This window comes from Telmatherina bonti (genome assembly GCF_933228915.1).
Source record: "Telmatherina bonti genome assembly, chromosome: 1".
Lineage (NCBI taxonomy): Eukaryota > Metazoa > Chordata > Actinopteri > Atheriniformes > Telmatherinidae > Telmatherina > Telmatherina bonti.
Window position 1 is genome coordinate 2,482,523 of NC_136619.1, and position 23,126 is coordinate 2,505,648.

A 23,126-nucleotide genomic window follows, 5' to 3' on the forward strand; every position below is an offset into this window, starting at 1 on the left:
GACCAACGACAGCAAAGGGCGAAATTCATCACAGCCCAGGTGAGACCCAACACACAAAGCATGGCACCGTTTAGCATCTTGCTCTTCACATGCACGGATCTCGCCTGTGGCTTGGCTGGACAAGGCAGCGATTTTCACCTCATCGCACAAGTTTCACAGGAAATGAATGGAGAATAAGCGTGGTGGCTCCTCGTGTGTCGACCGCATCGTGCATGGAACATGGCGTACGTAGTCGTAGCCGACATGAGGCTGTTTGGTAGCTTAGCATCACACTGAAGCCAGTTAGCTCACCATTAGCCCCGCCCACCAGGTTTGATGGCTGATAAATTTATTATTCCATTTCAGGATCAGACCATAAAACAATTCATTACATGTTCCTCAAAAGATTTTTCTGTAAAAATGAAAAGTATTTTAATGAATAATATATTAAATAATTGATGCATTAATTTATTTTCTGATATAGGCAATTATTAAAATATTAAATGCATTATTTAATGATGTATTTATGGATGATATTTGAGGCACTTTTGTATTTATTTGACTTATTTAATAGTTTTATGTCCAAACTTAATAAAATAATGACATCATTATTTCCTGCTGTTTTGTGTATTTCTACGCGGGTTTTTTCTCTCCCCACACCTGTGAAGAGGGGGGGGGCGGGGGGGTCTCTGCAGGTCTTCCAGGTGTTCCAGTTCCTTGGCTTTCTGTGGGGGCGGAGCTGGAATCCACCTCTGTGAGGGGGGGCTGCTCTGGTTATAAACGGCGGTTCGGGGCAGACGGACCAGACTGGACCGGACTGGACCGGACCTGGACCAGGATGGCCCAGGAGGAAACCCACAAGAACCGCCTTCCTCAGCCCGTCAGAGTCCAGCTGATCAGGAACACCAAGGTACCGGAACCGAACCCGGACTAGTGGAACCCGGATTTAGATCCTTTTGGACCGAGCATGTGAGTGAGTGCATGTAGAAAGTGTCACGCGCGCGTTCTCTGCAGGTTTTCATCAACAATGAGTGGCGCGCGTCCACGCGGGGAAAGACGTTTCCCACCTTCAACCCTGCGTCAGGTGTGAAGCTGTGTGACGTGGAGGAGGCGGACAGAGTAAGCACGCACCTGCGTCACGCGCACGTCACCATCACTTTCTGCTGGTCGGGTTGCGTCATAATAGTCTGACGTCACGCAGCCCTGTTGTCACATGACGTCATAAAGTAGCAGAGAGTCGGTTTTCATAAAGTTTTCCGGGGGGGGGTGGTGGGGTCCTGTCAGGAGGACGTGGACCAGGCGGTGGAAGCAGCCAGAGGGGCCGTCCAGAGGGGCTCCCCGTGGCGCAGGATGGATGCGTCCAGCCGGGGGGGCCTGCTGCACAGACTGGCCGACCTGCTGGAGAGGGACCGGGTCCTGCTGGCGGTAGGACAACACCTGGACATGTTTCTGTCCTCCAGGATCATTTCCTCTGATTACATTCTATCACACAGGGGCGGGGGGGGGGTTACTGTGGTGTGAGTGGACGGGCCATGATGTCTGACATGAAGCTCCATTTCTTTCCCGCTCCAACGGCCTCTTTTCACACACAGCAGTCCCCGCTCCGTCTCGCTGCTCTGAAGTGTCCTCTCTCTGTCCCCGCTCCGTCTCGCTGCTCTGAAGTGTCCTCTCTCTGTCCCCGCTCCGTCTCGCTTTGTGAAGTGTCCTCTCTCTGTCCCCGCTCCGTCTCGCTGCTCTGAAGTGTCCTCTCTCTGTCCCCGCTCCGTCTCGCTGCTCTGAAGTGTCCTCTCTCTGTCCCCGCTCCGTCTCGCTTTGTGAAGTGTCCTCTCTCTGTCCCCGCTCCGTCTCGCTGCTCTGAAGTGTCCTCTCTCTGTCCCCGCTCCGTCTCGCTTTGTGAAGTGTCCTCTCTCTGTCCCCGCTCCGTCTCGCTTTGTGAAGTGTCCTCTCTCTGTCCCCGCTCCGTCTCGCTGCTCTGAAGTGTCCTCTCTCTGTCCCCGCTCCGTCTCGCTTTGTGAAGTGTCCTCTCTCTGTCCCCGCTCCGTCTCGCTGCTCTGAAGTGTCCTCTCTCTGTCCCCGCTCCGTCTCGCTGCTCTGAAGTGTCCTCTCTCTGTCCCCGCTCCATTTCGCTGCTCTGAAGTGTCCTCTCTCTGTCCCCGCTCCGTCTCGCTGCTCTGAAGTGTCCTCTCTCTGTCCCCGCTCCGTCTCGCTTTGTGAAGTGTCCTCTCTCTGTCCCCGCTCCGTCTCGCTGCTCTGAAGTGTCCTCTCTCTGTCCCCGCTCCGTCTCGCTTTGTGAAGTGTCCTCTCTCTGTCCCCGCTCCGTCTCGCTGCTCTGAAGTGTCCTCTCTCTGTCCCCGCTCCATCTCGCTTTGTGAAGTGTCCTCTCTCTGTCCCCGCTCCGTCTCGCTGCTCTGAAGTGTCCTCTCTCTGTCCCCGCTCCCTCTCGCTGCTCTGAAGTGTCCTCTCTCTGTCCCCGCTCCGTCTCGCTTTGTGAAGTGTCCTCTCTCTGTCCCCGCTCCGTCTCGCTTTGTGAAGTGTCCTCTCTCTGTCCCCGCTCCGTCTCGCTGCTCTGAAGTGTCCTCTCTCTGTCCCCGCTCCGTCTCGCTGCTCTGAAATGTCCTCTCTCTGTCCCCGCTCCGTCTCGCTTTGTGAAGTGTCCTCTCTCTGTCCCCGCTCCGTCTCGCTGCTCTGAAGTGTCCTCTCTCTGTCCCCGCTCCGTCTCGCTGCTCTGAAGTGTCCTCTCTCTGTCCCCGCTCCGTCTCGCTTTGTGAAGTGTCCTCTCTCTGTCCCCGCTCCGTCTCGCTGCTCTGAAGTGTCCTCTCTCTGTCCCCGCTCCGTCTCGCTGCTCTGAAGTGTCCTCTCTCTGTCCCCGCTCCGTCTCGCTTCGTGAAGTGTCCTCTCTCTGTCCCCGCTCCGTCTCGCTTCGTGAAGTGTCCTCTCTCTGTCCCCGCTCCGTCTCGCTTCGTGAAGTGTCCTCTCTCTGTCCCCGCTCCGTCTCGCTTTGTGAAGTGTCCTCTCTCTGTCCCCGCTCCGTCTCGCTTCGTGAAGTGTCCTCTCTCTGTCCCCGCTCCGTCTCGCTTCGTGAAGTGTCCTCTCTCTGTCCCCGCTCCGTCTCGCTTCGTGAAGTGTCCTCTCTCTGTCCCCGCTCCGTCTCGCTTCGTGAAGTGTCCTCTCTCTGTCCCCGCTCCGTCTCGCTTTGTGAAGTGTCCTCTCTCTGTCCCCGCTCCGTCTCGCTTCGTGAAGTGTCCTCTCTCTGTCCCCGCTCCGTCTCGCTTCGTGAAGTGTCCTCTCTCTGTCCTAGCTCCGTCTCGCTTCGTGAAGTGTCCTCTCTCTGTCCCTGCTCCGTCTCGCTTCGTGAAGTGTCCTCTCTCTGTCCCCGCTCCGTCTCGCTTCGTGAAGTGTCCTCTCTCTGTCCCCGCTCCGTCTCGCTTCGTGAAGTGTCCTCTCTCTGTCCCAGCTCCGTCTCGCTTCGTGAAGTGTCCTCTCTCTGTCCTTGCTCCGTCTCGCTTCGTGAAGTGTCCTCTCTCTGTCCCCGCTCCTTCTCGCTTCGTGAAGTGTTCCTCTCTCTGTCCCCGCTCCGTCTCGCTTCGTGAAGTGTCCTCTCTCTGTCCCCGCTCCGTCTCGCTTCGTGAAGTGTCCTCTCTCTGTCCCCGCTCCGTCTCGCTTCGTGAAGTGTCCTCTCTCTGTCCCCGCTCCGTCTCGCTTCGTGAAGTGTCCTCTCTCTGTCCCCGCTCCGTCTCGCTTCGTGAAGTGTCCTCTCTCTGTCCCCGCTCCGTCTCGCTTCGTGAAGTGTCCTCTCTCTGTCCCCGCTCCGTCTCGCTTCGTGAAGTGTCCTCTCTCTGTCCCCGCTCCGTCTCGCTTCGTGAAGTGTCCTCTCTCTGTCCCCGCTCCGTCTCGCTTCGTGAAGTGTCCTCTCTCTGTCCCCGCTCCGTCTCGCTTCGTGAAGTGTCCTCTCTCTGTCCCCGCTCCGTCTCGCTTCGTGAAGTGTCCTCTCTCTGTCCCCGCTCCGTCTCGCTTCGTGAAGTGTCCTCTCTCTGTCCCCGCTCCGTCTCGCTTCGTGAAGTGTCCTCTCTCTGTCCCCGCTCCTTCTCGCTTCGTGAAGTGTCCTCTCTCTGTCCCCGCTCCGTCTCGCTTCGTGAAGTGTCCTCTCTCTGTCCCCGCTCCGTCTCGCTTCGTGAAGTGTCCTCTCTCTGTCCCCGCTCCGTCTCGCTTCGTGAAGTGTCCTCTCTCTGTCCCCGCTCCGTCTCGCTTCGTGAAGTGTCCTCTCTCTGTCCCCGCTCCGTCTCGCTTCGTGAAGTGTCCTCTCTCTGTCCCCGCTCCGTCTCGCTTCGTGAAGTGTCCTCTCTCTGTCCCCGCTCCGTCTCGCTTCGTGAAGTGTCCTCTCTCTGTCCCCGCTCCGTCTCGCTTCGTGAAGTGTCCTCTCTCTGTCCCCGCTCCGTCTCGCTTCGTGAAGTGTCCTCTCTCTGTCCCCGCTCCGTCTCGCTTCGTGAAGTGTCCTCTCTCTGTCCCCGCTCCGTCTCGCTTCGTGAAGTGTCCTCTCTCTGTCCCCGCTCCGTCTCGCTTCGTGAAGTGTCCTCTCTCTGTCCCCGCTCCGTCTCGCTGCTCTGAAGTGTCCTCTCTCTGTCCCCGCTCCGTCTCGCTTTGTGAAGTGTCCTCTCTCTGTCCCCGCTCCGTCTCGCTGCTCTGAAGTGTCCTCTCTCTGTCCCCGCTCCGTCTCGCTTTGTGAAGTGTCCTCTCTCTGTCCCCGCTCCGTCTCGCTGCTCTGAAGTGTCCTCTCTCTGTCCCCGCTCCATCTCACTTTGTGAAGTGTCCTCTCTCTGTCCCCGCTCCGTCTCGCTGCTCTGAAGTGTCCTCTCTCTGTCCCCGCTCCCTCTCGCTGCTCTGAAGTGTCCTCTCTCTGTCCCCGCTCCGTCTCGCTTTGTGAAGTGTCCTCTCTCTGTCCCCGCTCCGTCTCGCTTTGTGAAGTGTCCTCTCTCTGTCCCCGCTCCGTCTCGCTGCTCTGAAGTGTCCTCTCTCTGTCCCCGCTCCGTCTCGCTGCTCTGAAATGTCCTCTCTCTGTCCCCGCTCCGTCTCGCTTTGTGAAGTGTCCTCTCTCTGTCCCCGCTCCGTCTCGCTGCTCTGAAGTGTCCTCTCTCTGTCCCCGCTCCGTCTCGCTGCTCTGAAGTGTCCTCTCTCTGTCCCCGCTCCGTCTCGCTTTGTGAAGTGTCCTCTCTCTGTCCCCGCTCCGTCTCGCTGCTCTGAAGTGTCCTCTCTCTGTCCCCGCTCCGTCTCGCTGCTCTGAAGTGTCCTCTCTCTGTCCCCGCTCCGTCTCGCTTCGTGAAGTGTCCTCTCTCTGTCCCCGCTCCGTCTCGCTTCGTGAAGTGTCCTCTCTCTGTCCCCGCTCCGTCTCGCTTCGTGAAGTGTCCTCTCTCTGTCCCCGCTCCGTCTCGCTTTGTGAAGTGTCCTCTCTCTGTCCCCGCTCCGTCTCGCTTCGTGAAGTGTCCTCTCTCTGTCCCCGCTCCGTCTCGCTTCGTGAAGTGTCCTCTCTCTGTCCTAGCTCCGTCTCGCTTCGTGAAGTGTCCTCTCTCTGTCCCTGCTCCGTCTCGCTTCGTGAAGTGTCCTCTCTCTGTCCCCGCTCCGTCTCGCTTCGTGAAGTGTCCTCTCTCTGTCCCCGCTCCGTCTCGCTTCGTGAAGTGTCCTCTCTCTGTCCCAGCTCCGTCTCGCTTCGTGAAGTGTCCTCTCTCTGTCCTTGCTCCGTCTCGCTTCGTGAAGTGTCCTCTCTCTGTCCCCGCTCCTTCTCGCTTCGTGAAGTGTTCCTCTCTCTGTCCCCGCTCCGTCTCGCTTCGTGAAGTGTCCTCTCTCTGTCCCCGCTCCGTCTCGCTTCGTGAAGTGTCCTCTCTCTGTCCCCGCTCCGTCTCGCTTCGTGAAGTGTCCTCTCTCTGTCCCCGCTCCGTCTCGCTTCGTGAAGTGTCCTCTCTCTGTCCCCGCTCCGTCTCGCTTCGTGAAGTGTCCTCTCTCTGTCCCCGCTCCGTCTCGCTTCGTGAAGTGTCCTCTCTCTGTCCCCGCTCCGTCTCGCTTCGTGAAGTGTCCTCTCTCTGTCCCCGCTCCGTCTCGCTTCGTGAAGTGTCCTCTCTCTGTCCCCGCTCCGTCTCGCTTCGTGAAGTGTCCTCTCTCTGTCCCCGCTCCGTCTCGCTTCGTGAAGTGTCCTCTCTCTGTCCCCGCTCCGTCTCGCTTCGTGAAGTGTCCTCTCTCTGTCCCCGCTCCGTCTCGCTTCGTGAAGTGTCCTCTCTCTGTCCCCGCTCCGTCTCGCTTCGTGAAGTGTCCTCTCTCTGTCCCCGCTCCGTCTCGCTTCGTGAAGTGTCCTCTCTCTGTCCCCGCTCCTTCTCGCTTCGTGAAGTGTCCTCTCTCTGTCCCCGCTCCGTCTCGCTTCGTGAAGTGTCCTCTCTCTGTCCCCGCTCCGTCTCGCTTCGTGAAGTGTCCTCTCTCTGTCCCCGCTCCGTCTCGCTTCGTGAAGTGTCCTCTCTCTGTCCCCGCTCCGTCTCGCTTCGTGAAGTGTCCTCTCTCTGTCCCCGCTCCGTCTCGCTTCGTGAAGTGTCCTCTCTCTGTCCCCGCTCCGTCTCGCTTCGTGAAGTGTCCTCTCTCTGTCCCCGCTCCGTCTCGCTTCGTGAAGTGTCCTCTCTCTGTCCCCGCTCCGTCTCGCTTCGTGAAGTGTCCTCTCTCTGTCCCCGCTCCGTCTCGCTTCGTGAAGTGTCCTCTCTCTGTCCCCGCTCCGTCTCGCTTCGTGAAGTGTCCTCTCTCTGTCCCCGCTCCGTCTCGCTTCGTGAAGTGTCCTCTCTCTGTCCCAGCTCCGTCTCGCTTCGTGAAGTGTCCTCTCTCTGTCCCCGCTCCATCTCGCTTCGTGAAGTGTCCTCTCTCTGTCCCCGCTCCTTCTCGCTTCGTGAAGTGTCCTCTCTCTGTCCCCGCTCCGTCTCGCTTCGTGAAGTGTCCTCTCTCTGTCCCCGCTCCGTCTCGCTTCGTGAAGTGTCCTCTCTCTGTCCCCGCTCCGTCTCGCTTCGTGAAGTGTCCTCTCTCTGTCCCCGCTCCGTCTCGCTTCGTGAAGTGTCCTCTCTCTGTCCCCGCTCCGTCTCGCTTCGTGAAGTGTCCTCTCTCTGTCCCCGCTCCGTCTCGCTTCGTGAAGTGTCCTCTCTCTGTCCCCGCTCCGTCTCGCTGCTCTGAAGTGTCCTCTCTCTGTCCCCGCTCCGTCTCGCTTTGTGAAGTCTATCACTGCTGGACACATCCTGGTCTCTCCAGCCGATGAGCAGAAACTTCTAGGACTTCCAGACCTGACGGCTGGACACGGGACAGTTTGTGTTTTTCCTGTTGGTCCACTGAAGCAGAACTGTCATCTTATATTGTTTGAAAAGTGCTATAAAAATCAGAGATAAATTGCTCTGGTTGGTTTGCAGACTGACTAGCTACAAAAAACTGAGTTTTGCCCAAGTCTCAGTTGCTTTAATGGGAGCCAACAATCCCAGTTTTTGTGAATTACAGCAAGAAAAAAGAAATCAAAGCAACCAGACTGAGATTCATGTTCTGACAACTTTTTTGGCGGGTAGAGTCGAGGCCACAAGCGCGCTTAGAGGCTGAAGGTTGGAGCTGAATGTGAATAATTCTAAGACTTGTTATAAACGTAAAGCCATGTGATATGTTGCCTTAATGCTTCAGAATCGGCGCCTTTAACACAACAAGCAAAGCTTGGAGGGGAGTCACACATCAGGCAACCTCTCAGGAGATGTGGTGACCTTACTACCTGTTCCAGAGAAGATACACACCGGGACACAGATTTATCCCCGGTCCTGCAGACCAGGGCGTCCATCCAGCTGAGCAGGAATCCGCTCTCACAGCTTCGGCGTGATGAATGAGACACTTTGAGTTTTACAGCTCATGTCAGGGCAAACGAACCAGAAGCAGTGAAAATATGAAACCTATGAGTATAGAAGCTGATCCGACACCAAGAGGCAGACGGAGAAACTCAACACTTTTAATTCAGTTAAACGGTTAAAACATTTAATTTAAAGCTTTAATTGTTCCTAGTTTGATGGCTGATGCTTGCTTCTTCAGACGCTGGAGACTCTGGACACGGGGAAGCCGTTCCTGCAGTCTTTCTACATAGACCTGGAGGGCAGCATCAAAACTCTGCGTTACTATGCAGGCTGGACCGACAAGCTCCACGGACAGAGTCTCCCTGTAGGTGAGCGGCGCCTGGCGGTGGAAGAAGGGCCACAGCCATCAGTAGCGATACCTGTTCTTTTCACTGAGATGTTGAAGTGAAATCATTCATGCAAAGAGATTAATCTAAGGAATAAAAGCATAAACAACAGTTAGCGGTACACAGAAGTCTGACTGCGGTTTTACCTCAGCAAGAGAAGCTGGTAAATGATTGTTACAGTCGATATCACTGCGATATCACTGCAATATTACCGCGATATCACTGTGATATTACAGCGATATCTCTGCGATACTACTGTGATATTACAGCGATATCACTGCGATATTACAGCGATATCACTGCGATATTACAGCGATATCTCTGCGATACTACTGTGATATTACAGCGATATCACTGCGATATTACAGCGATATCACTGCGATATCACTGCGATTTTACAGCCATATCACTGCGATATCACTGCGATATTACAGCGATATCACTGCGATATTACAGCCATATCGCTGCGATATCACTGCGATTTTACAGCCATATCACTGCAATATCACTGCGATATTACAGCGATATCACTGCGATATTACAGCCATATCGCTGCGATATCACTGCGATTTTACAGCCATATCACTGCGATATCACTGCAATATTACCGCGATATCACTGTGATATTACAGCGATATCACTGCGATATTACAGCGATATCACTGCGATATTACAGCCATATCACTGCGATATTACAGCCATATCACTGCGATATCACTGCGATTTTACAGCCATATCACTGCGATATCACTGCGATTTTACAGCCATATCACTGCGGTATCACAGCGATATCACTGTGATATCACTGCGATATTAAAGCGATATCACTGCGATATTAAAGCGATATCACTGCAATATTACAGCGATATCGCTGTGATTTTAAAGCGATATCACTGCGATATTAAAGCGATATCACTGCAATATTACAGCGATATCGCTGTGATTTTAAAGCGATATCACTGCGATATTAAAGCGATATCACTGCAATATTACAGCGATATCGCTGTGATTTTAAAGCGATATCACTGCGATATTAAAGCGATATCACTGCGATGTTAAAGCGATATCACTGCGATATTACAGCCATATCACTGCGATATATATATATTGTGAATGGAATAAAACACATTTCCCAGTATCGCTTCGATGTTCGTTTTCATCAGCAGGCTGAAGGCGTTTCCTCTGAACTTCTGTTTTCTGTGAAGTCAGTCAGAAATTCATCATTCCTGAGTTCATGCTGGAAGAAACTTTCCCTCACGAAGATAAACATGTTCTGCGAGGGTTCTGGTGTGAGATTTGTTGTTCCACAAAGTTCTGAAACAATATTAATGGTCCAGTTCAGGGTCGCAGGAAGCTGGAATCTATCCCAGTAATCACTGGAAAAGAGGCAGGTACACCTGTACAGCTCACCAGTCCATCACAGGGACACATGGAGAGACAAACAAACATTTATGGAAACTCCACTCAGAAAGGCCACTGTTTGAGTCCCCAGGTGCTAACCGCTACGCCACCGTGGAGCCCAGAAGCAAACTGTTGAGATGAAAATGAATTTTTGAATTTGAGCTAATTTTGCAGAAGATAAAAGATGAAACCAGAGGATGAAATCCAGATTAACAGTTTGAAATTATTGAAACAGCAGAATTATTTGGCCTTTTCAGAAGTTTAAAACCAAGCAAGAACATGAAAAACTGTCCTGGAAACAAGAAGAATTCAAAACAGAAAACTTCATTTTGGTCTTTTTGTTTTCTCTCTCTGTGCAGACGAGAGTTCCATGTGTTTGACCAGACACGAACCTGTTGGAGTGTGTGGAGCTATCATCCCAGTAAGTCCGAACTGGAGTCATCATTCCTGAACCACAACTCAGAACTTCCTCTGTCTTTAGGTTTAAACCAACGGCGACACACCTGCAGTTCCCCCCTCATCCACTAGGGCTGCACAACAGCAAATCCCCTTACGGTGTGTTCGCGTTTTGAGTGTCAAGAGCATCAGGTTTACATGTAAATGTGGAGGCACGTCAAGCTTTCTCATGGTGCGTTTTTAGCACGACGCGGCACGTTGAAGTGAATGCGATGGAAAATCCAAACTTTTGCCGCTTGACGCGAGGCGTCAAACAATCAGAGCGATATATAATTCGGCTCAGCAAGTTGTCAAACTGGGCCCGCTGGACAAAAATAGCGCTGGAAGCAAACTCATCAGCACGCAGCTCACCAAACTCAGAACGCCTATGATTTATCTGGTCTGAACCCAGACACAGGGCTGAGATACGACTTATGAATTATTCACATGGCTTCCGTAAGTTGTACTAAACAAATGCAAAAGAAAAAAAAAAGTGACTGTGTACAAGGCACCTCAAAAACGCAAGGTAACTTATATGGACAGAATTTCTAGGCGCAGCCGAGGTGTTGAGGGGATCCGACTTGGTGGCTTCAGGATTGGGTCCCTGCTTTTTGCAGATGACGTGGTCCTGTTGGCTTCATCTGGTCATGATCTCCAGCTCTCGCTTGAACGATTCGCGGCCGAGTGTGAAGCGGCTAGGATGAGAATCAGCACCTCCAAATCTGAGACCATGGTCCTCAGCCGGAATAGGGTGGATTGCCCTCTGCGGGTCGGGAGTCAGGTCCTGCCTCAAGTGGAGGAGTTTAAATATCTCGGGGTCTTGTTCACGAGTGAGGGAAGGATGGAGCGCGAGATCAACAGACGGATCGGTGCGGCGTCTGCAGTAATGCGGACTCTGCGCCGGTCTGTCGTGGTGAAGAAGGAGCTGAGCCAGAAGGCGAAGCTCTCGATTTACCAGTCGATCTACGTTCCTACCCTCACCTATGGTCATGAGCTGTGGGTCGTGACCGAAAGAAGGAGATCTCGTATACAGGCGGCTGAAATGAGTTTCCTCCGCAGGGTGGCCGGGCTCTCCCTTAGAGATAGGGTGAGGAGCTCGATCATCCGGGAGGAGATCAGAGTAGAGCCGCTGCTCCTCCGCATCGAGAGGAACCAGTTGAGGTGGCTCGGGCATCTGGTCAGGATGCCTCCTGGACCTCCCTGGTGAGGTGTTCCAGGAACGTCCCTCTGGGAGGAGACCCCGGGGAAGACCCAGGACACACTGGAGGGATTATATCTCTCGGCTGGCCTGGGAACGCCTCGGGATCCCCCCCGCAGAGTTGGCAAATGTGGCTGGGGAGAGGGAAGTCTGGGTCTGCCCCCGCGACCCGACCCCGGATAAGCGGCCGAAGAACAGAGAATGGCCTTTCTGGTGCTGTTCACAGATGGTTCACCTCTTACCTCACAGACAGGACATTTATAGTGGGTCAAGATAGCTGCTGCTCCAGGGTCCATAAATGTGCACGTGGTGTGTCCAGGGGATCCATTTTGGGCCCAGTACTTTTTAACCTGTACTTGCTCCCTGTTGGTGGGGTCCTCGGGAGACATGGAGTCAACTTTTACAGTTACGCTGATGATGCACAACTGTTCATCTCTGCCTCCTGATGATGCCAGGCCAATGGACACATTTTTTAACTGTATTTCTGTTGTGTGATGTTTGTGCAACATAAATGATCTGTGGCATCATTGCAGAAATGGAAACCATCTGTCATACGATGAGGTTTAGGTCTTTGCGTAGTGGTTTGTCTCTGAAAGACACAGTCAGGTTGACAGGATGATAATGAAAATGTGTGTAAATGTATGTGTTGTGGCAGGTGGATTTTCATGTCTGCCTCTTCTTCCTCAGTGATGAAGGTAATTATTTAGGCTCTGGCCTTCTGTGTGTTTTAGTGGAACTTTCCTCTGCTGATGTTCATGTGGAAGATTGCGCCAGCCCTGAGCTGTGGGAACACAGTGGTGATTAAACCTGCGGAGCAGACCCCCCTCACAGCACTCCATGTTGGATCTCTCATCAAAGAGGTCAGTTTTGTGTTTGTCTGAAATGGCATAAATTGGTTTTAATGTCATCCTCTTGCATCAACCCACTGGGTGGACTGAAGCGTAAACGTAACTGGAAAGTAAAATAGGCGGAGTAAAAACCGAAGCTATCAAAGTCCTGACTCACTATTATCAAATCTTATTTATTGGTGATCCTATAAAATTACAACCCAAAAAACCCCACAATGCAATAAAAACTTGAATCTGTGATTTGAATAAATCTTTAATAACTATAACAATAAAGGGAAGATTTGTGGTGACTTCATGACCAATGTTCGAGGGTGAGCCAACCAACTTCATTGTATTTAAAACATAGAAACCAAGATTCGATACAGAAAGTTGGAATAGTTCCTGGAATAAAATCAACGATGAGTCCTTTCTCACCACTTTGGTCCAAATTCTATTAGCAATTCATCACTAAGTTCAATGAAAATATTCCCACAGATTGGTCTTTTAGTGTGTCCAGAGAGCCATCAGGACACCAGTATTAGCTCCCATACTCAAGAAGTCCAGGAGAACCAGTTCCACTCAACACAGTCTGGATCCAGAACCTAAAACTGGATTACACAAGAAACAGGACTGAATTTTCTGGACACCAGCTAACTTCAGATGGAAGGAAGGAGAGTGGACACAAGTCCTCTGGACAGACAAGTCCTCTGCTTTGGGGACAAATAGACATCTACTTCTCTTTTCTAAACATGATCCAGATCATCCAGTCTTTTATCAGAGAAAGATGTGGCAGAGATGATGATTTCAGGGTCCATGTGGACTTCATCCAGGTAAAGGGAACTTTGATGCAGAGGTGGATGTTAGAGTTTAGGAGATCGCCTTTGTCAGGAGGGTCCATTATTCCAACAGAACCCAGTCAGACCTCATTCTTAATGACCCTGGACCTTGGGACATGGACCCAGGACATCTGGGATTCAGCCTAAATGAAGCTGGTCAGAGAAGATGAATATCCTTTCTGTGGACTGAGTACGGGTTTACATGTGATGTGAAGTCAGTGCCTGGACTGTAACATTTGTATGAGTAGAACAAGTCTTGGTGACATCAATGTGAATGGCAGGTTTCCAGGATGTTAGAGCACTCTAACATGTTAACTGGGCGTAACTCATCTGCGATTGACCCTCCTGAGATCCCTTCACTAATGTGGTTTCTGGGTTCTTATTTAAGGCGGCGTTTCCTCCTGGAGTTGTCAACATTGTTCCGGGGTTTGGGCCCACTGTTGGAGCAGCCATTGCTGACCACAGACACATTGATAAAGTGGCTTTCACCGGCTCCACAGAGGTATGGCAGCTTCATCTGCATCATTTTAAATATGAGTGACAGCACAGTTGACTTTCTGACGTTTTGAAGATGAGTGTCACCCAAAACAACAGAGCAGAATCATAGTTGTCTTCTTTTTTCTTGGCTTGTGGTTTAATCACCATATTCCTGAACATGGATCTTTTGGTGCAGTTTATTTTTTGCATTTCTTCCACTGTTTTAGGTACAGAACTATGAATCTAAAACTAAGGTACATCCGGTGATATTAGCGTATAGTTACTCCCCTGGGAAAAATGAAAGGGGCATGGAATTACACAGCTGTGTACGTTGGGGATTGTGCACGTTTATGTCCCGCTGGGGCTGGGAGGACACAGGCAGGTTAAATATGTGGTTGGAGCTCCATTTTTCCCAATGTTGCTGTTTCCTGTTCGACAAACAAATGTCAGTTTCCATTGAAGGAGCCTCAATGTGGTCTGAAGAGGCTGAAGTCCAATGTTTACCATACATTAATCACTTGAAAACTGTGTGCATTTAACACAGATGAAGTATCAACTATGAATTCATGGATACATCCATTTTACATTTTTGAGCCTTTGGTTTTTACTGCTGACTGCGTGAATGACCAGATTTATCATTATTTAAACTGAAGACTTCTCAGTCTGTTTGTAAATGTTATGCCTATATAAAGCTTTTGTGTGAAAAGGACATGAGACTGATGATACTTCTCTGCTGAAGCCTTTTAAAACCCTTTAACCCTACGTCTCTACAGACAGTGAGAAGTGACGAGACTCTGCTGTCTGTGTGTGATGAGAATGTGTTGTTTATGTGTTCATGTGTGAAAAAAACTGTACTTTCCATGCAAGCACCAGATGCATGATGTGTGAAAAGCTGTTTGCATTTGGCTCAAAGCTGTGAGGCTGCACACATCTCTTTTAACCCTAACTATACGCTGGGCATGTGTTCAGGACAGGACAGAAAACTGGATGCCAGTGTTTTCTGTGCTGTTATAAACAGATTTACTGACAAAAATAAAGTTTTTAATCAGGACTGCACAGGTTGTGATGAGTGACTCATCCTGAATGGGATTCAGTGATTGGTCATCTTCTCTGGGATGTGCATGTGCTCGTGAAGAAAACCACGCCCACATTTACTGCTCAGTGTGAGATGAGGCTAAAACTATGCTGGACGCCGACAATCAAGGACCGCGTTTCCCATCCTGAGACACATCTGGAAGTAAAACCATGACAACCAACATAACGACCAGGATACAAACATCCCGGTGGTATGCGACGTAGAACAATAGATGTAGATGGCACTGTGCGACATTTACCACACCTATTAACAGGAACATTTACGATGATACAGGGAGGGTGGAAAATGGCAAACAACGTTATTTCAGACTAGATATGGAAAGCAAGTATTTACCAAACAGATCTGTTCTGCTGCTTTTGTTGCTGCGGTAGATGAGTTGCTCACGCTCGTCGTTGGGGTCCGATCCGGGATCGAACATGTACGGCTGTATGACTGGTGTTGACATTATTTCCAGAGTAACTACTTTGATTTGTTTCATATTTCTGCCTGTGTTTCTAAGAAAAAAAACAGCTGATGTGCACTGATAACGGCCACTTTTACAAACTGGAAACTAGTATAAACAGGAAACCAGTATAAACTGGAAACCAGTATAAACAGGAAACCAGTATAAACTGGAAACCAGTATAAAGATGTTAAAACTGTGTGATGTGTTCAGATCTCCTAGTCCTTACTAAAACTCTAGCAGATGCATCTGGATGAGCCGACTTAGGAAGTCCTGTGAAGAGACCGTTCCAGTAATCCAGTCTACTGGAGATGAATGCATGGAGGAGTTTCTACTGGTCTTACTGGGAGACTAAACTTTAGTTGATGGTTCTGATGGTAAAAAGCTTCTTAGTGGAGCTTTGATGCTGAAAGTCAGATCTGAGTCCATCAACACTGCAGCTTCCAGACCTGGTCGGTGGTTTTAAGAGCTGGAGTCTCCAGGTGTTTACCAACGCAGACCCTCTTCTCTTTGCTACCAAACAGTCAAGTTCTCTCATCCAGGTGTTTACTCGCTCCAAACGCAGTAAATCTGTTGGACTGCAGTCGTCTGGTGACAAAGACACGTAAAGCTGCGTGTCGTCTGCGCAGCTGGGATCATGGATGTTAAAGTTCCGTATTATTTGACCCAAAGGAAGCAGATAGAAGTTGACCAGAAGAGCCTGATCCCTGAGGTTCTCCACAGGTCATGGCCACTCGCTCAGATTCATAGCTGGGAACGAAATGACTCCGGCCTTCTAAACAGGACCTGAACCAGTTAAGGACCAGTCCAGGAAGTCCAGTCCAGTTTTCCAGCTTGTCCAACAGGATTCTGTGATCTACAGTATCAAACTGAGATCCAGCAGAACCAGAACTGATACTGGACCAGAATCAGCACTCAACCCAAAGTCATTCCAGACTTTGACCAGAACTGATTCAGGTCTGTGATGAGGTCGCAAGCCGGACTGGAATTTATCATTTCCTTTAAGAAGTCATGAAGCTGATCGAACACGACTTTCTCAGTTATCTTGGAGGCCAATGTCGATTACCAAACATTTCTGATAACTGCTTAATTAATTCGTTTTAAAAAAATTTACCAATTGATCCATTTTCTTGACATTCTTAGTCCATTTCAGGGTTGCAGGAAGTTGGAGTCTCGGGGCAGGAACTCCTGGACGGGTCACCAGTCCATCGCAGGGACACACAGAGACAAACATTCACTCCCAGTGACAACTTAGATTGATGGTGGGAGGAAGCCGGAGAGCCTGTAGAGAACCCAGGCGGAAATGTGGAGAAAATGCCAACAGAAAGGTGACAGTTTGAACCCCCACCCAGCGCCAAGGCGCGGACCAGTCTTCTTGCTGTGAGGCCACTATGCAGCGAAAATACTAAAGTACTGTTTAACAGTATTTTGTCCTTCCGTGCTTGAAGCGTTAAACGTGTCACTTAAACTGGAGACATGATCGTTATGAACGTACCTGTCTGCAAGCTCCGCCCACCTGTTGTGTACCCAACAGCAGCTTTGCAGCGGTGAGGACTGAGGGTTGAAAGTCAGAGCTCCATCTAGTGGAGTTCTGACACCTCTGTCTACTGCGTCCAGCTTAATTAGGCCAAAGAACGGAGCCAGTACTGGTTCAGAAGGGTTGCAGGCATGAAGAGAACATGGCAGCACGGCTCGGGATGACGAAGCTACATCTGAGGACACAGTTAGTACACAGACTTTTTCTGACCTTCGTATTTTTCTTATGAGTAAAACTGACAGAACTGTGGAAAAGTTTTCATGAACTTGTGGTCTGAAGAAACTCGGATGCTGTCTGTTTTCAACCAGGTTGGTCAGCTGATCGCAGCGGCGGCGGCGAACAGCAACCTGAAGAGAGTGACCTTAGAGCTGGGAGGGAAGAACCCCTGCATCGTGTTCGCCGACTGCGACCGTAAGGAAATACCTTCTCTTTTCTTCTTTCATTGAACCAGAACCAAAGCAGTTCCTGACTCTGATATGGACTGGTTTTGATGCAGACCAGTTCTGATATGGATGTGATCTGATCCAGACTGGCTCTAATACAGACTTCCTGTCCAGATCTCAGTTTTAACAAACAGCATTGTGATCAAATGCTTGGTTTGTTGTGAGTGATGTTTTACTGTGACCATCCAGCTTCCAGTTTCCATGGAAACAGGGAACAATCCAGATGTTGTTTATGTCAAATCACAAGTTTCCCAGCAGGTTTGGATATTTAAAGCCTCCTCCAGCTGCTGTTAGGTTCACATTTAAATCCAGGGTTGATCAATAACATGATGAATTGGGATTAAATGAGGCGATTGGCAAAGCAAATCCAGACCGACGGACAGACTCTGATGATGTCACCTCTGATTTCTCAGCCATCAGGACCAGAATCAATTCAATTCAATTCAATTAAACTTTATTTATATAGCGCCAAATCACGGCAATGCCATCTCAAGACGCTTTACAGACAGAGGGGAAAACATAATGAAAGCCAATTCATAACAGCCTATATAAGGAAACCAACAGATTGAGTTGAGTCCAACTCAATCTCCCATCCTGAGCAAGCACACTGGCGACAGTGGGAAGGAAAAAACTCCCTTTTAACAGGAAGGAAACCTCCGGCAGAACCCGGCTCAGGACAGGCAGCCATCTGCCTCTGCTGTGTGGGGGGAAGAGGACAGAAAGACAACAGACAACAGGAACTGCTACTCCCGGCCAGGGAGACCTGCTGAGACAGGAGACATACATGTTAATGATGCAACACTGTTATGGGGGGGGATAAAAGAGAGCGATAAAGAGAAAAAGAAAGAAGCTCAGTGTATCAGGAAATGTCCCTCAGCAGTCTAAACCTATAGCAGCATAACTAAGGGATGCTAACCATCCCTAGCTATAGGACTTATCAAAAAGATAAGTCTTCAGCCTAGTCTTAAAGGTGGGGAGGGTGTCTGCTTCCCTAACACTAACTGGGAGCTTATTCCATAAGAGAGGGGCCTGATAACCAAAGGCTCTGCCTCCTGCTCGGCTCTTTGAGACTCTAGGAACCACAAGTAAGCCTGCAGTCTGCGAACGAAGTACTCTGCTTGGTATATAAGGAACAATGAGGTCTTTGATATATAGTGGTGCCTGGTTGTGGAGGGCTTTATATGTAAGGAGAAGGATTTTAAATTCTATTCTAGATTCAACAGGCAGCCAATGAAGAGAGGCTAAAACTGGAGAAATATGATCTCTCCTGCTGGTTCTGGTCAGGACTCTGGCTGCAGAATTCTGGATCAGCTGAAGGCTTTTCAGGGCATATTTAGGACAGCCCAGTAATAGAGAGTTACAGTAATCTAGTCTCGAAGTAACAAAAGCGTGAACCAGTTTTTCTGCATCGCTCTGAGACAGAATGTCCCTAATTTTGGCTATATTGCGTAAATGAAAGAAGGCTGTTTTAGTAACCTGCTTAATATGTGGGCCAAAGGACAGGTCAGGGTCAAATATTACTCCAAGGTTTCTCACTGTAGCACTGGAAGCTAAAGTAATACCATCCAGGTTCATTACAAAACTGGAAAATTTAGCTCTGAGTTTTTCAGATCCAAAGAGAATTACTTCAGTCTGTCTTATCTGAGTTTAAGAGGAGAAAATTTCTAGACATCCAAGTCTTTATGTCTATCAGACAATTTTGTAGCCTATTGGGCTGATTTGTTTCATCTGGTTTAAAGGATAAGTATAGTTGAGTATCATCTGCATAACAATGAAAGTTTATTCCATGCTGTCTAATAATTTTGCCTAAAGGGAGCATATATAGCGTGAAGAGTATTGGTCCAAGTACAGAACCTTGAGGAACTCCATGACTTACTGTAGTTTGGGAGGAGGACTTGTCATTTACATGAACGAACTGAAGTCTATCAGATAAATATGATTTAAACCAGCTTAAAGCTGTACCTGTAATTCCAACCACCTGTTCTAGTCTCTGTAACAGAATGTTATGATCGACTGTATCAAATGCAGCACTAAGATCAAGCAAGATAAGTACGGACACAAGTCCTTTGTCTGAGGCCATAAGAAGGTCATTAGTAACTTTCACCAATGCCGTCTCAGTGCTATGATGAGCTCTAAATCCTGACTGAAACTCTTCGAATAAATTATTTCTGCTCAGGTGGGCATGTAGCTGAGCTGAAACTATTTTCTCCAGAATTTTGGACATAAATGGGAGGTTAGATATAGGTCTATAATTTGCTATCACCTCTGGATCCAGAGATTGCTTTTTAAGTAAAGGCTTGATTACAGCAGTTTTAAATGATTGTGGTACATATCCTGTCACTAAAGACATATTGATAAGATTTAGTAGTGATGTATTAATTAAAGGGAAAATGTCCTTAAAGAGGCTCGTTGGGAGAGGGTCTAAGATACAGGTGGATGGTTTAGATGAAGCTATTATTTTAGTTAATTCAGAGGGTTGGACAGGACAGAAACTATTTAGACACAAGTCAGATCCTGGTTCTAAGGATGCTTCGGAGACCACAACAGGCTCAACATTATAGGTAGAAGGAAGAATATTGTGGATTTGATCTCTAATAGTATCAATTTTATTCCTGAAAAAATACATGAAATCATCACAGCTAAGTGAGAAAGGAATACATGGCTCCACAGCGCTCCGGCTCCTAGTAAGCCTAGCTACAGTGCTGAAAAGAAACTGAGGGTTGTTTTTGTTTTCCTCTATCAATGATGAATAATAAGCTGTTCTTGCCGTACGTAAGGCTTTTTTGTATACGATTAAACTTTCTTTCCAGGTTAAGTGAGACTCCTCTAGTCCTGATGAACGCCATCTGTTTTCCAAACACCTTGACGCCTGTTTTAGAGCTCGAAGCTGGGAATTAAACCAGGAAGCCTTCATAATCTTACCTAATTTCTTCTTCTTTAGGGGAGCAACATTATCCAAGGTTGTACGCATTGAAGCTGTTATAGTATCAGCATGTTGATCAATCTGAGCAGGAGTAAGGCTTAAAGGGGGACTCTCAGTCATGCTAACACATGGTAGATGTGAAAAAATTGATTCAATTGATTGTTTAAATTTTGTAATAATATTGTCTGATAAACATCTACTATAGTAGAATTTATTTTTGGTCAGTGAGTAATCAAATAAAGTGAATTCAAAGGTTAATAAGAAGTGATCGGACAAGACAGGGTTTTGAGGAAATACTTTGAGCTTATCAGTCTCAATACCAGATGTTAGAACCAGATCAAGAGTATGACCATGAGAGTGAGTGGCATCATTAACATTTTGTGAAAACCCAATTGAGTTTAGAATAGAGCTAAAGGAAATGTTTAAACTATCATTTTCATGGTCAACATGAATATTAAAATCACCTAGTACAATGACTTTATCAGTAGTCAGCACTAACTCAGACAAGAGATCAGAGAATCCGGTCAGAAACTCGGAGTAAGGTCCAGGTGGGCGATACACTAATGCTAAAAGGAGCGGTTTCTCTCAATTCCATTTTGGATGAGATAAATTTAATGTCAGGAATTCAAAGGATTTATAGTTAGTTTTGTGCTTAGGATTAATTAATAATTCTGACTGAAAAATAGCTGCAACACCTCCTCCTCTGCCTGTAGTTCTAGGAATGTGAAAGTTTAAATAGTTAGCTGGCGTAGCTTCATTAATGCTAACATAATCCTCTTGCTGTAACCAGGTTTCCGTAAGACAGAATAAATCAATGTGGTGATCACCTATCAAGTCATTGACTAATAAAGACTTATTTGGGAGGGATCTAATATTCAGTAGGCCACACTTTATTGTCTTATTTTCAGATTTTATTAGATCCATTGTTTTTATTTTTATGAGGTTTTCACGATTAACCCCAGAAGTGTTTTTGTGTTGTTTAATTCTTACTGCTGGGAAGTTGTATAAGGTCGGAATGGGGTTTTGGGTGGGCGGCAGCAGGTGGGAAGCTGCAGAAAAGTGTGTAGGACTACAATTCTGCCTCCTGGTCCCAACCCTGAGTTGTCAATTTAGCTGACTAATAAAAGAGTCCATATTGCTAGATAAGAGAGCGGCTCCATCCAACGTGGGATGGATGCCATCTCTCCTAATAAGACCAGGCTTTCCCCAAAAAGCGCTCCAATTATCTATAAAACCCACGTTGTTATCGGGACACCACCTAGACAACCAGCGGTTGAAGGATGACATGCGGCTAAACATGTCATCGCTGATTAAATTTGGCAAGGGACCAGAGAAAACTACGGAGTCCGACATGCTCTTGGCAAAGTTACACACCGAAGCAACATTAATTTTAGTGACCTCCGATTGGCGTAACCGGGTGTCATTACCGCCGACGTGAATTACAATCTTACGGTATTTACGTTTAGCCTTAGTCAGCAGTTTCAAATACGATTTGACGTCGCCCGCTCTGGCCCCAGGAATGCAATTGACTATGGTCCCCGGTGTCTCTAGTGCCACGTTTCTGACTATGTAAGTAAGTAAATTTTATTTATATAGCACCTTTCACAGACAGAAGTCACAAAGTGTTTCACAAAAAAGCAAAATACAAAAATAAAATACATATAAAAAGATACAACAAAAACACTGTATATGAAAATAGACACAGAAACTGCTGGTCATAACACCCCCAATCTACACAGCTGGGTATGCCTGCCGAAACAAGAAGGTTTTAAGATTGCACTTAAACACATCAACAGACTCAAGCGAACGTAGGGAGGGTGGAAGATTATTCCAGAGCCTCGGCGCAACAACCTGAAAAGATCGGTCTCCTCGGGCCCTAAAACGAGAACGAGGGACCATGAGTAAGTTTTGATCCAACGATCTCAACCTCCGCATGGGGGTATATGGACACAACAAGTCTCTTCAGTAGGAAGGGGCCTGGCCATGCAAGGCTCTAAAAGTGAGCACCAGGATTTTGAAATTCACACGAAAAGAGACAGGGAGCCAATGGAGAGTTTTCAGAATTGGTGTGATATGAGCCCTTCGGTTGCATCGAGTCAGCAACCGCGCAGCAGAATTTTGGACCTGCTGCAGACGAGAAGACTCTTTTTGGTTTAGACAAGAAAACAAACCGTTACAATAGTCTAAACGAGAAGACACAAAGGCGTGGATAATCATCTCGAGCTCACCTTTGGATACCATTGTTCTAAGTTTAGAGATTTTTGGCTATGGAACTACCTATAATCAGGGTTTCTGCCTCAGCGGGTGTGTCGCCGAGCGGGGAAAATCTGTTAGAAACGTGAACAGGTCGGTGGTGGCCAGTGGGTTTTGGTTTGGGGCTACGCTTCCGCCTGACCGTCGTCCAGCCCGCCTCGGCTCCCGGCTGCGCGGGAACTGCTGAGGGACCGCTAGGTGGGCTAGCTGCCCTGGCTGGTAGCTCCGCACTGGCTAATGGGGGCTTGCTGACTAACTGCTGCCCTAACTGAGTGCGGAGCTGGGTTTCTAACTCACAGAGCCTCGCCTCCAAAGCTGCCAAGCTGCTACACTTAATACACCTACCGTTATCACTAAAGGAGGCGGAGGAGTAGCTAAACATCAGACACACCGAGCAAGAAAAGGCAGGGGACCGGGGTGTGGGAAGAGAGCTAGCAGCCATGCTAAAACCGAGTGCTTGAGTTGTTTAAGTCAGTAAACAGAAAGTCTAAGATCCCAAAAATAAATGCAATATATAGAACAGTGGTTTGGGAACATTTTGTGCGCTGAAGTGAGTGGTTGGTTAACAATAAATAGAAGTTAGAAAGAAGTTAAAGGAGCCAACAGCTCGTAGCAATCCGCAGTGATGCTAGGGAAACAGGAAATGACAGAATACGTTACCGCAACGTCAGCGCGTTGAATGCCTCGCAGTAGTAGAATCAGTTGGTTCATCTCAAACGCAGATGATGAGGTCAGTTACCATGGTGATCTGAAGTGGTTGGAATAAACCCACCTCTGTCACAGTTTCACCCTCTGAGCCCCGGACTCTGGAGAAACATCAGGAGATATCCTGCACAGGTAGCTGGGAAGAGGAAAACCAGAAAGGATGCAGGCGCATGGATGGGGAAGGAGGACTGAAATGCAAAACCAGAGGGAGGCGCTGGAACCAGGATGTATTTGATGAGCCTTAAAGTGCTGCGGTGAATGAGAACAGGAAGCAGCTTTTGGAGATGAAGAAAGGAGGCGAAGGCTGGCGATAACCAACGAGGAGGAGAAACCAAAAGTCAACACATCAG

The 23,126-nt window shown here is 48.7% G+C and overlaps 1 protein-coding gene across 1 annotated transcript in view; it reads left to right on the forward strand.

Annotated features, from left to right (window-relative positions):
* Nucleotides 1-817: 817 nt before the first annotated feature.
* Nucleotides 818-23,126, forward strand: part of aldh1a3 (aldehyde dehydrogenase 1 family, member A3) — a gene marked incomplete at both ends in the record, with an annotated part of 42,428 nt that continues 20,119 nt past the window's right edge. Inside the window, 8 exons of the mRNA XM_079243238.1 lie at nt 818-889; nt 994-1,098; nt 1,264-1,404; nt 8,056-8,185; nt 9,964-10,025; nt 11,969-12,097; nt 13,289-13,402; nt 16,761-16,863. Of these exons, the coding sequence (XP_079099364.1) occupies nt 818-889; nt 994-1,098; nt 1,264-1,404; nt 8,056-8,185; nt 9,964-10,025; nt 11,969-12,097; nt 13,289-13,402; nt 16,761-16,863 (856 nt within the window). The remainder of the gene's footprint in view (nt 890-993; nt 1,099-1,263; nt 1,405-8,055; nt 8,186-9,963; nt 10,026-11,968; nt 12,098-13,288; nt 13,403-16,760; nt 16,864-23,126) is intronic.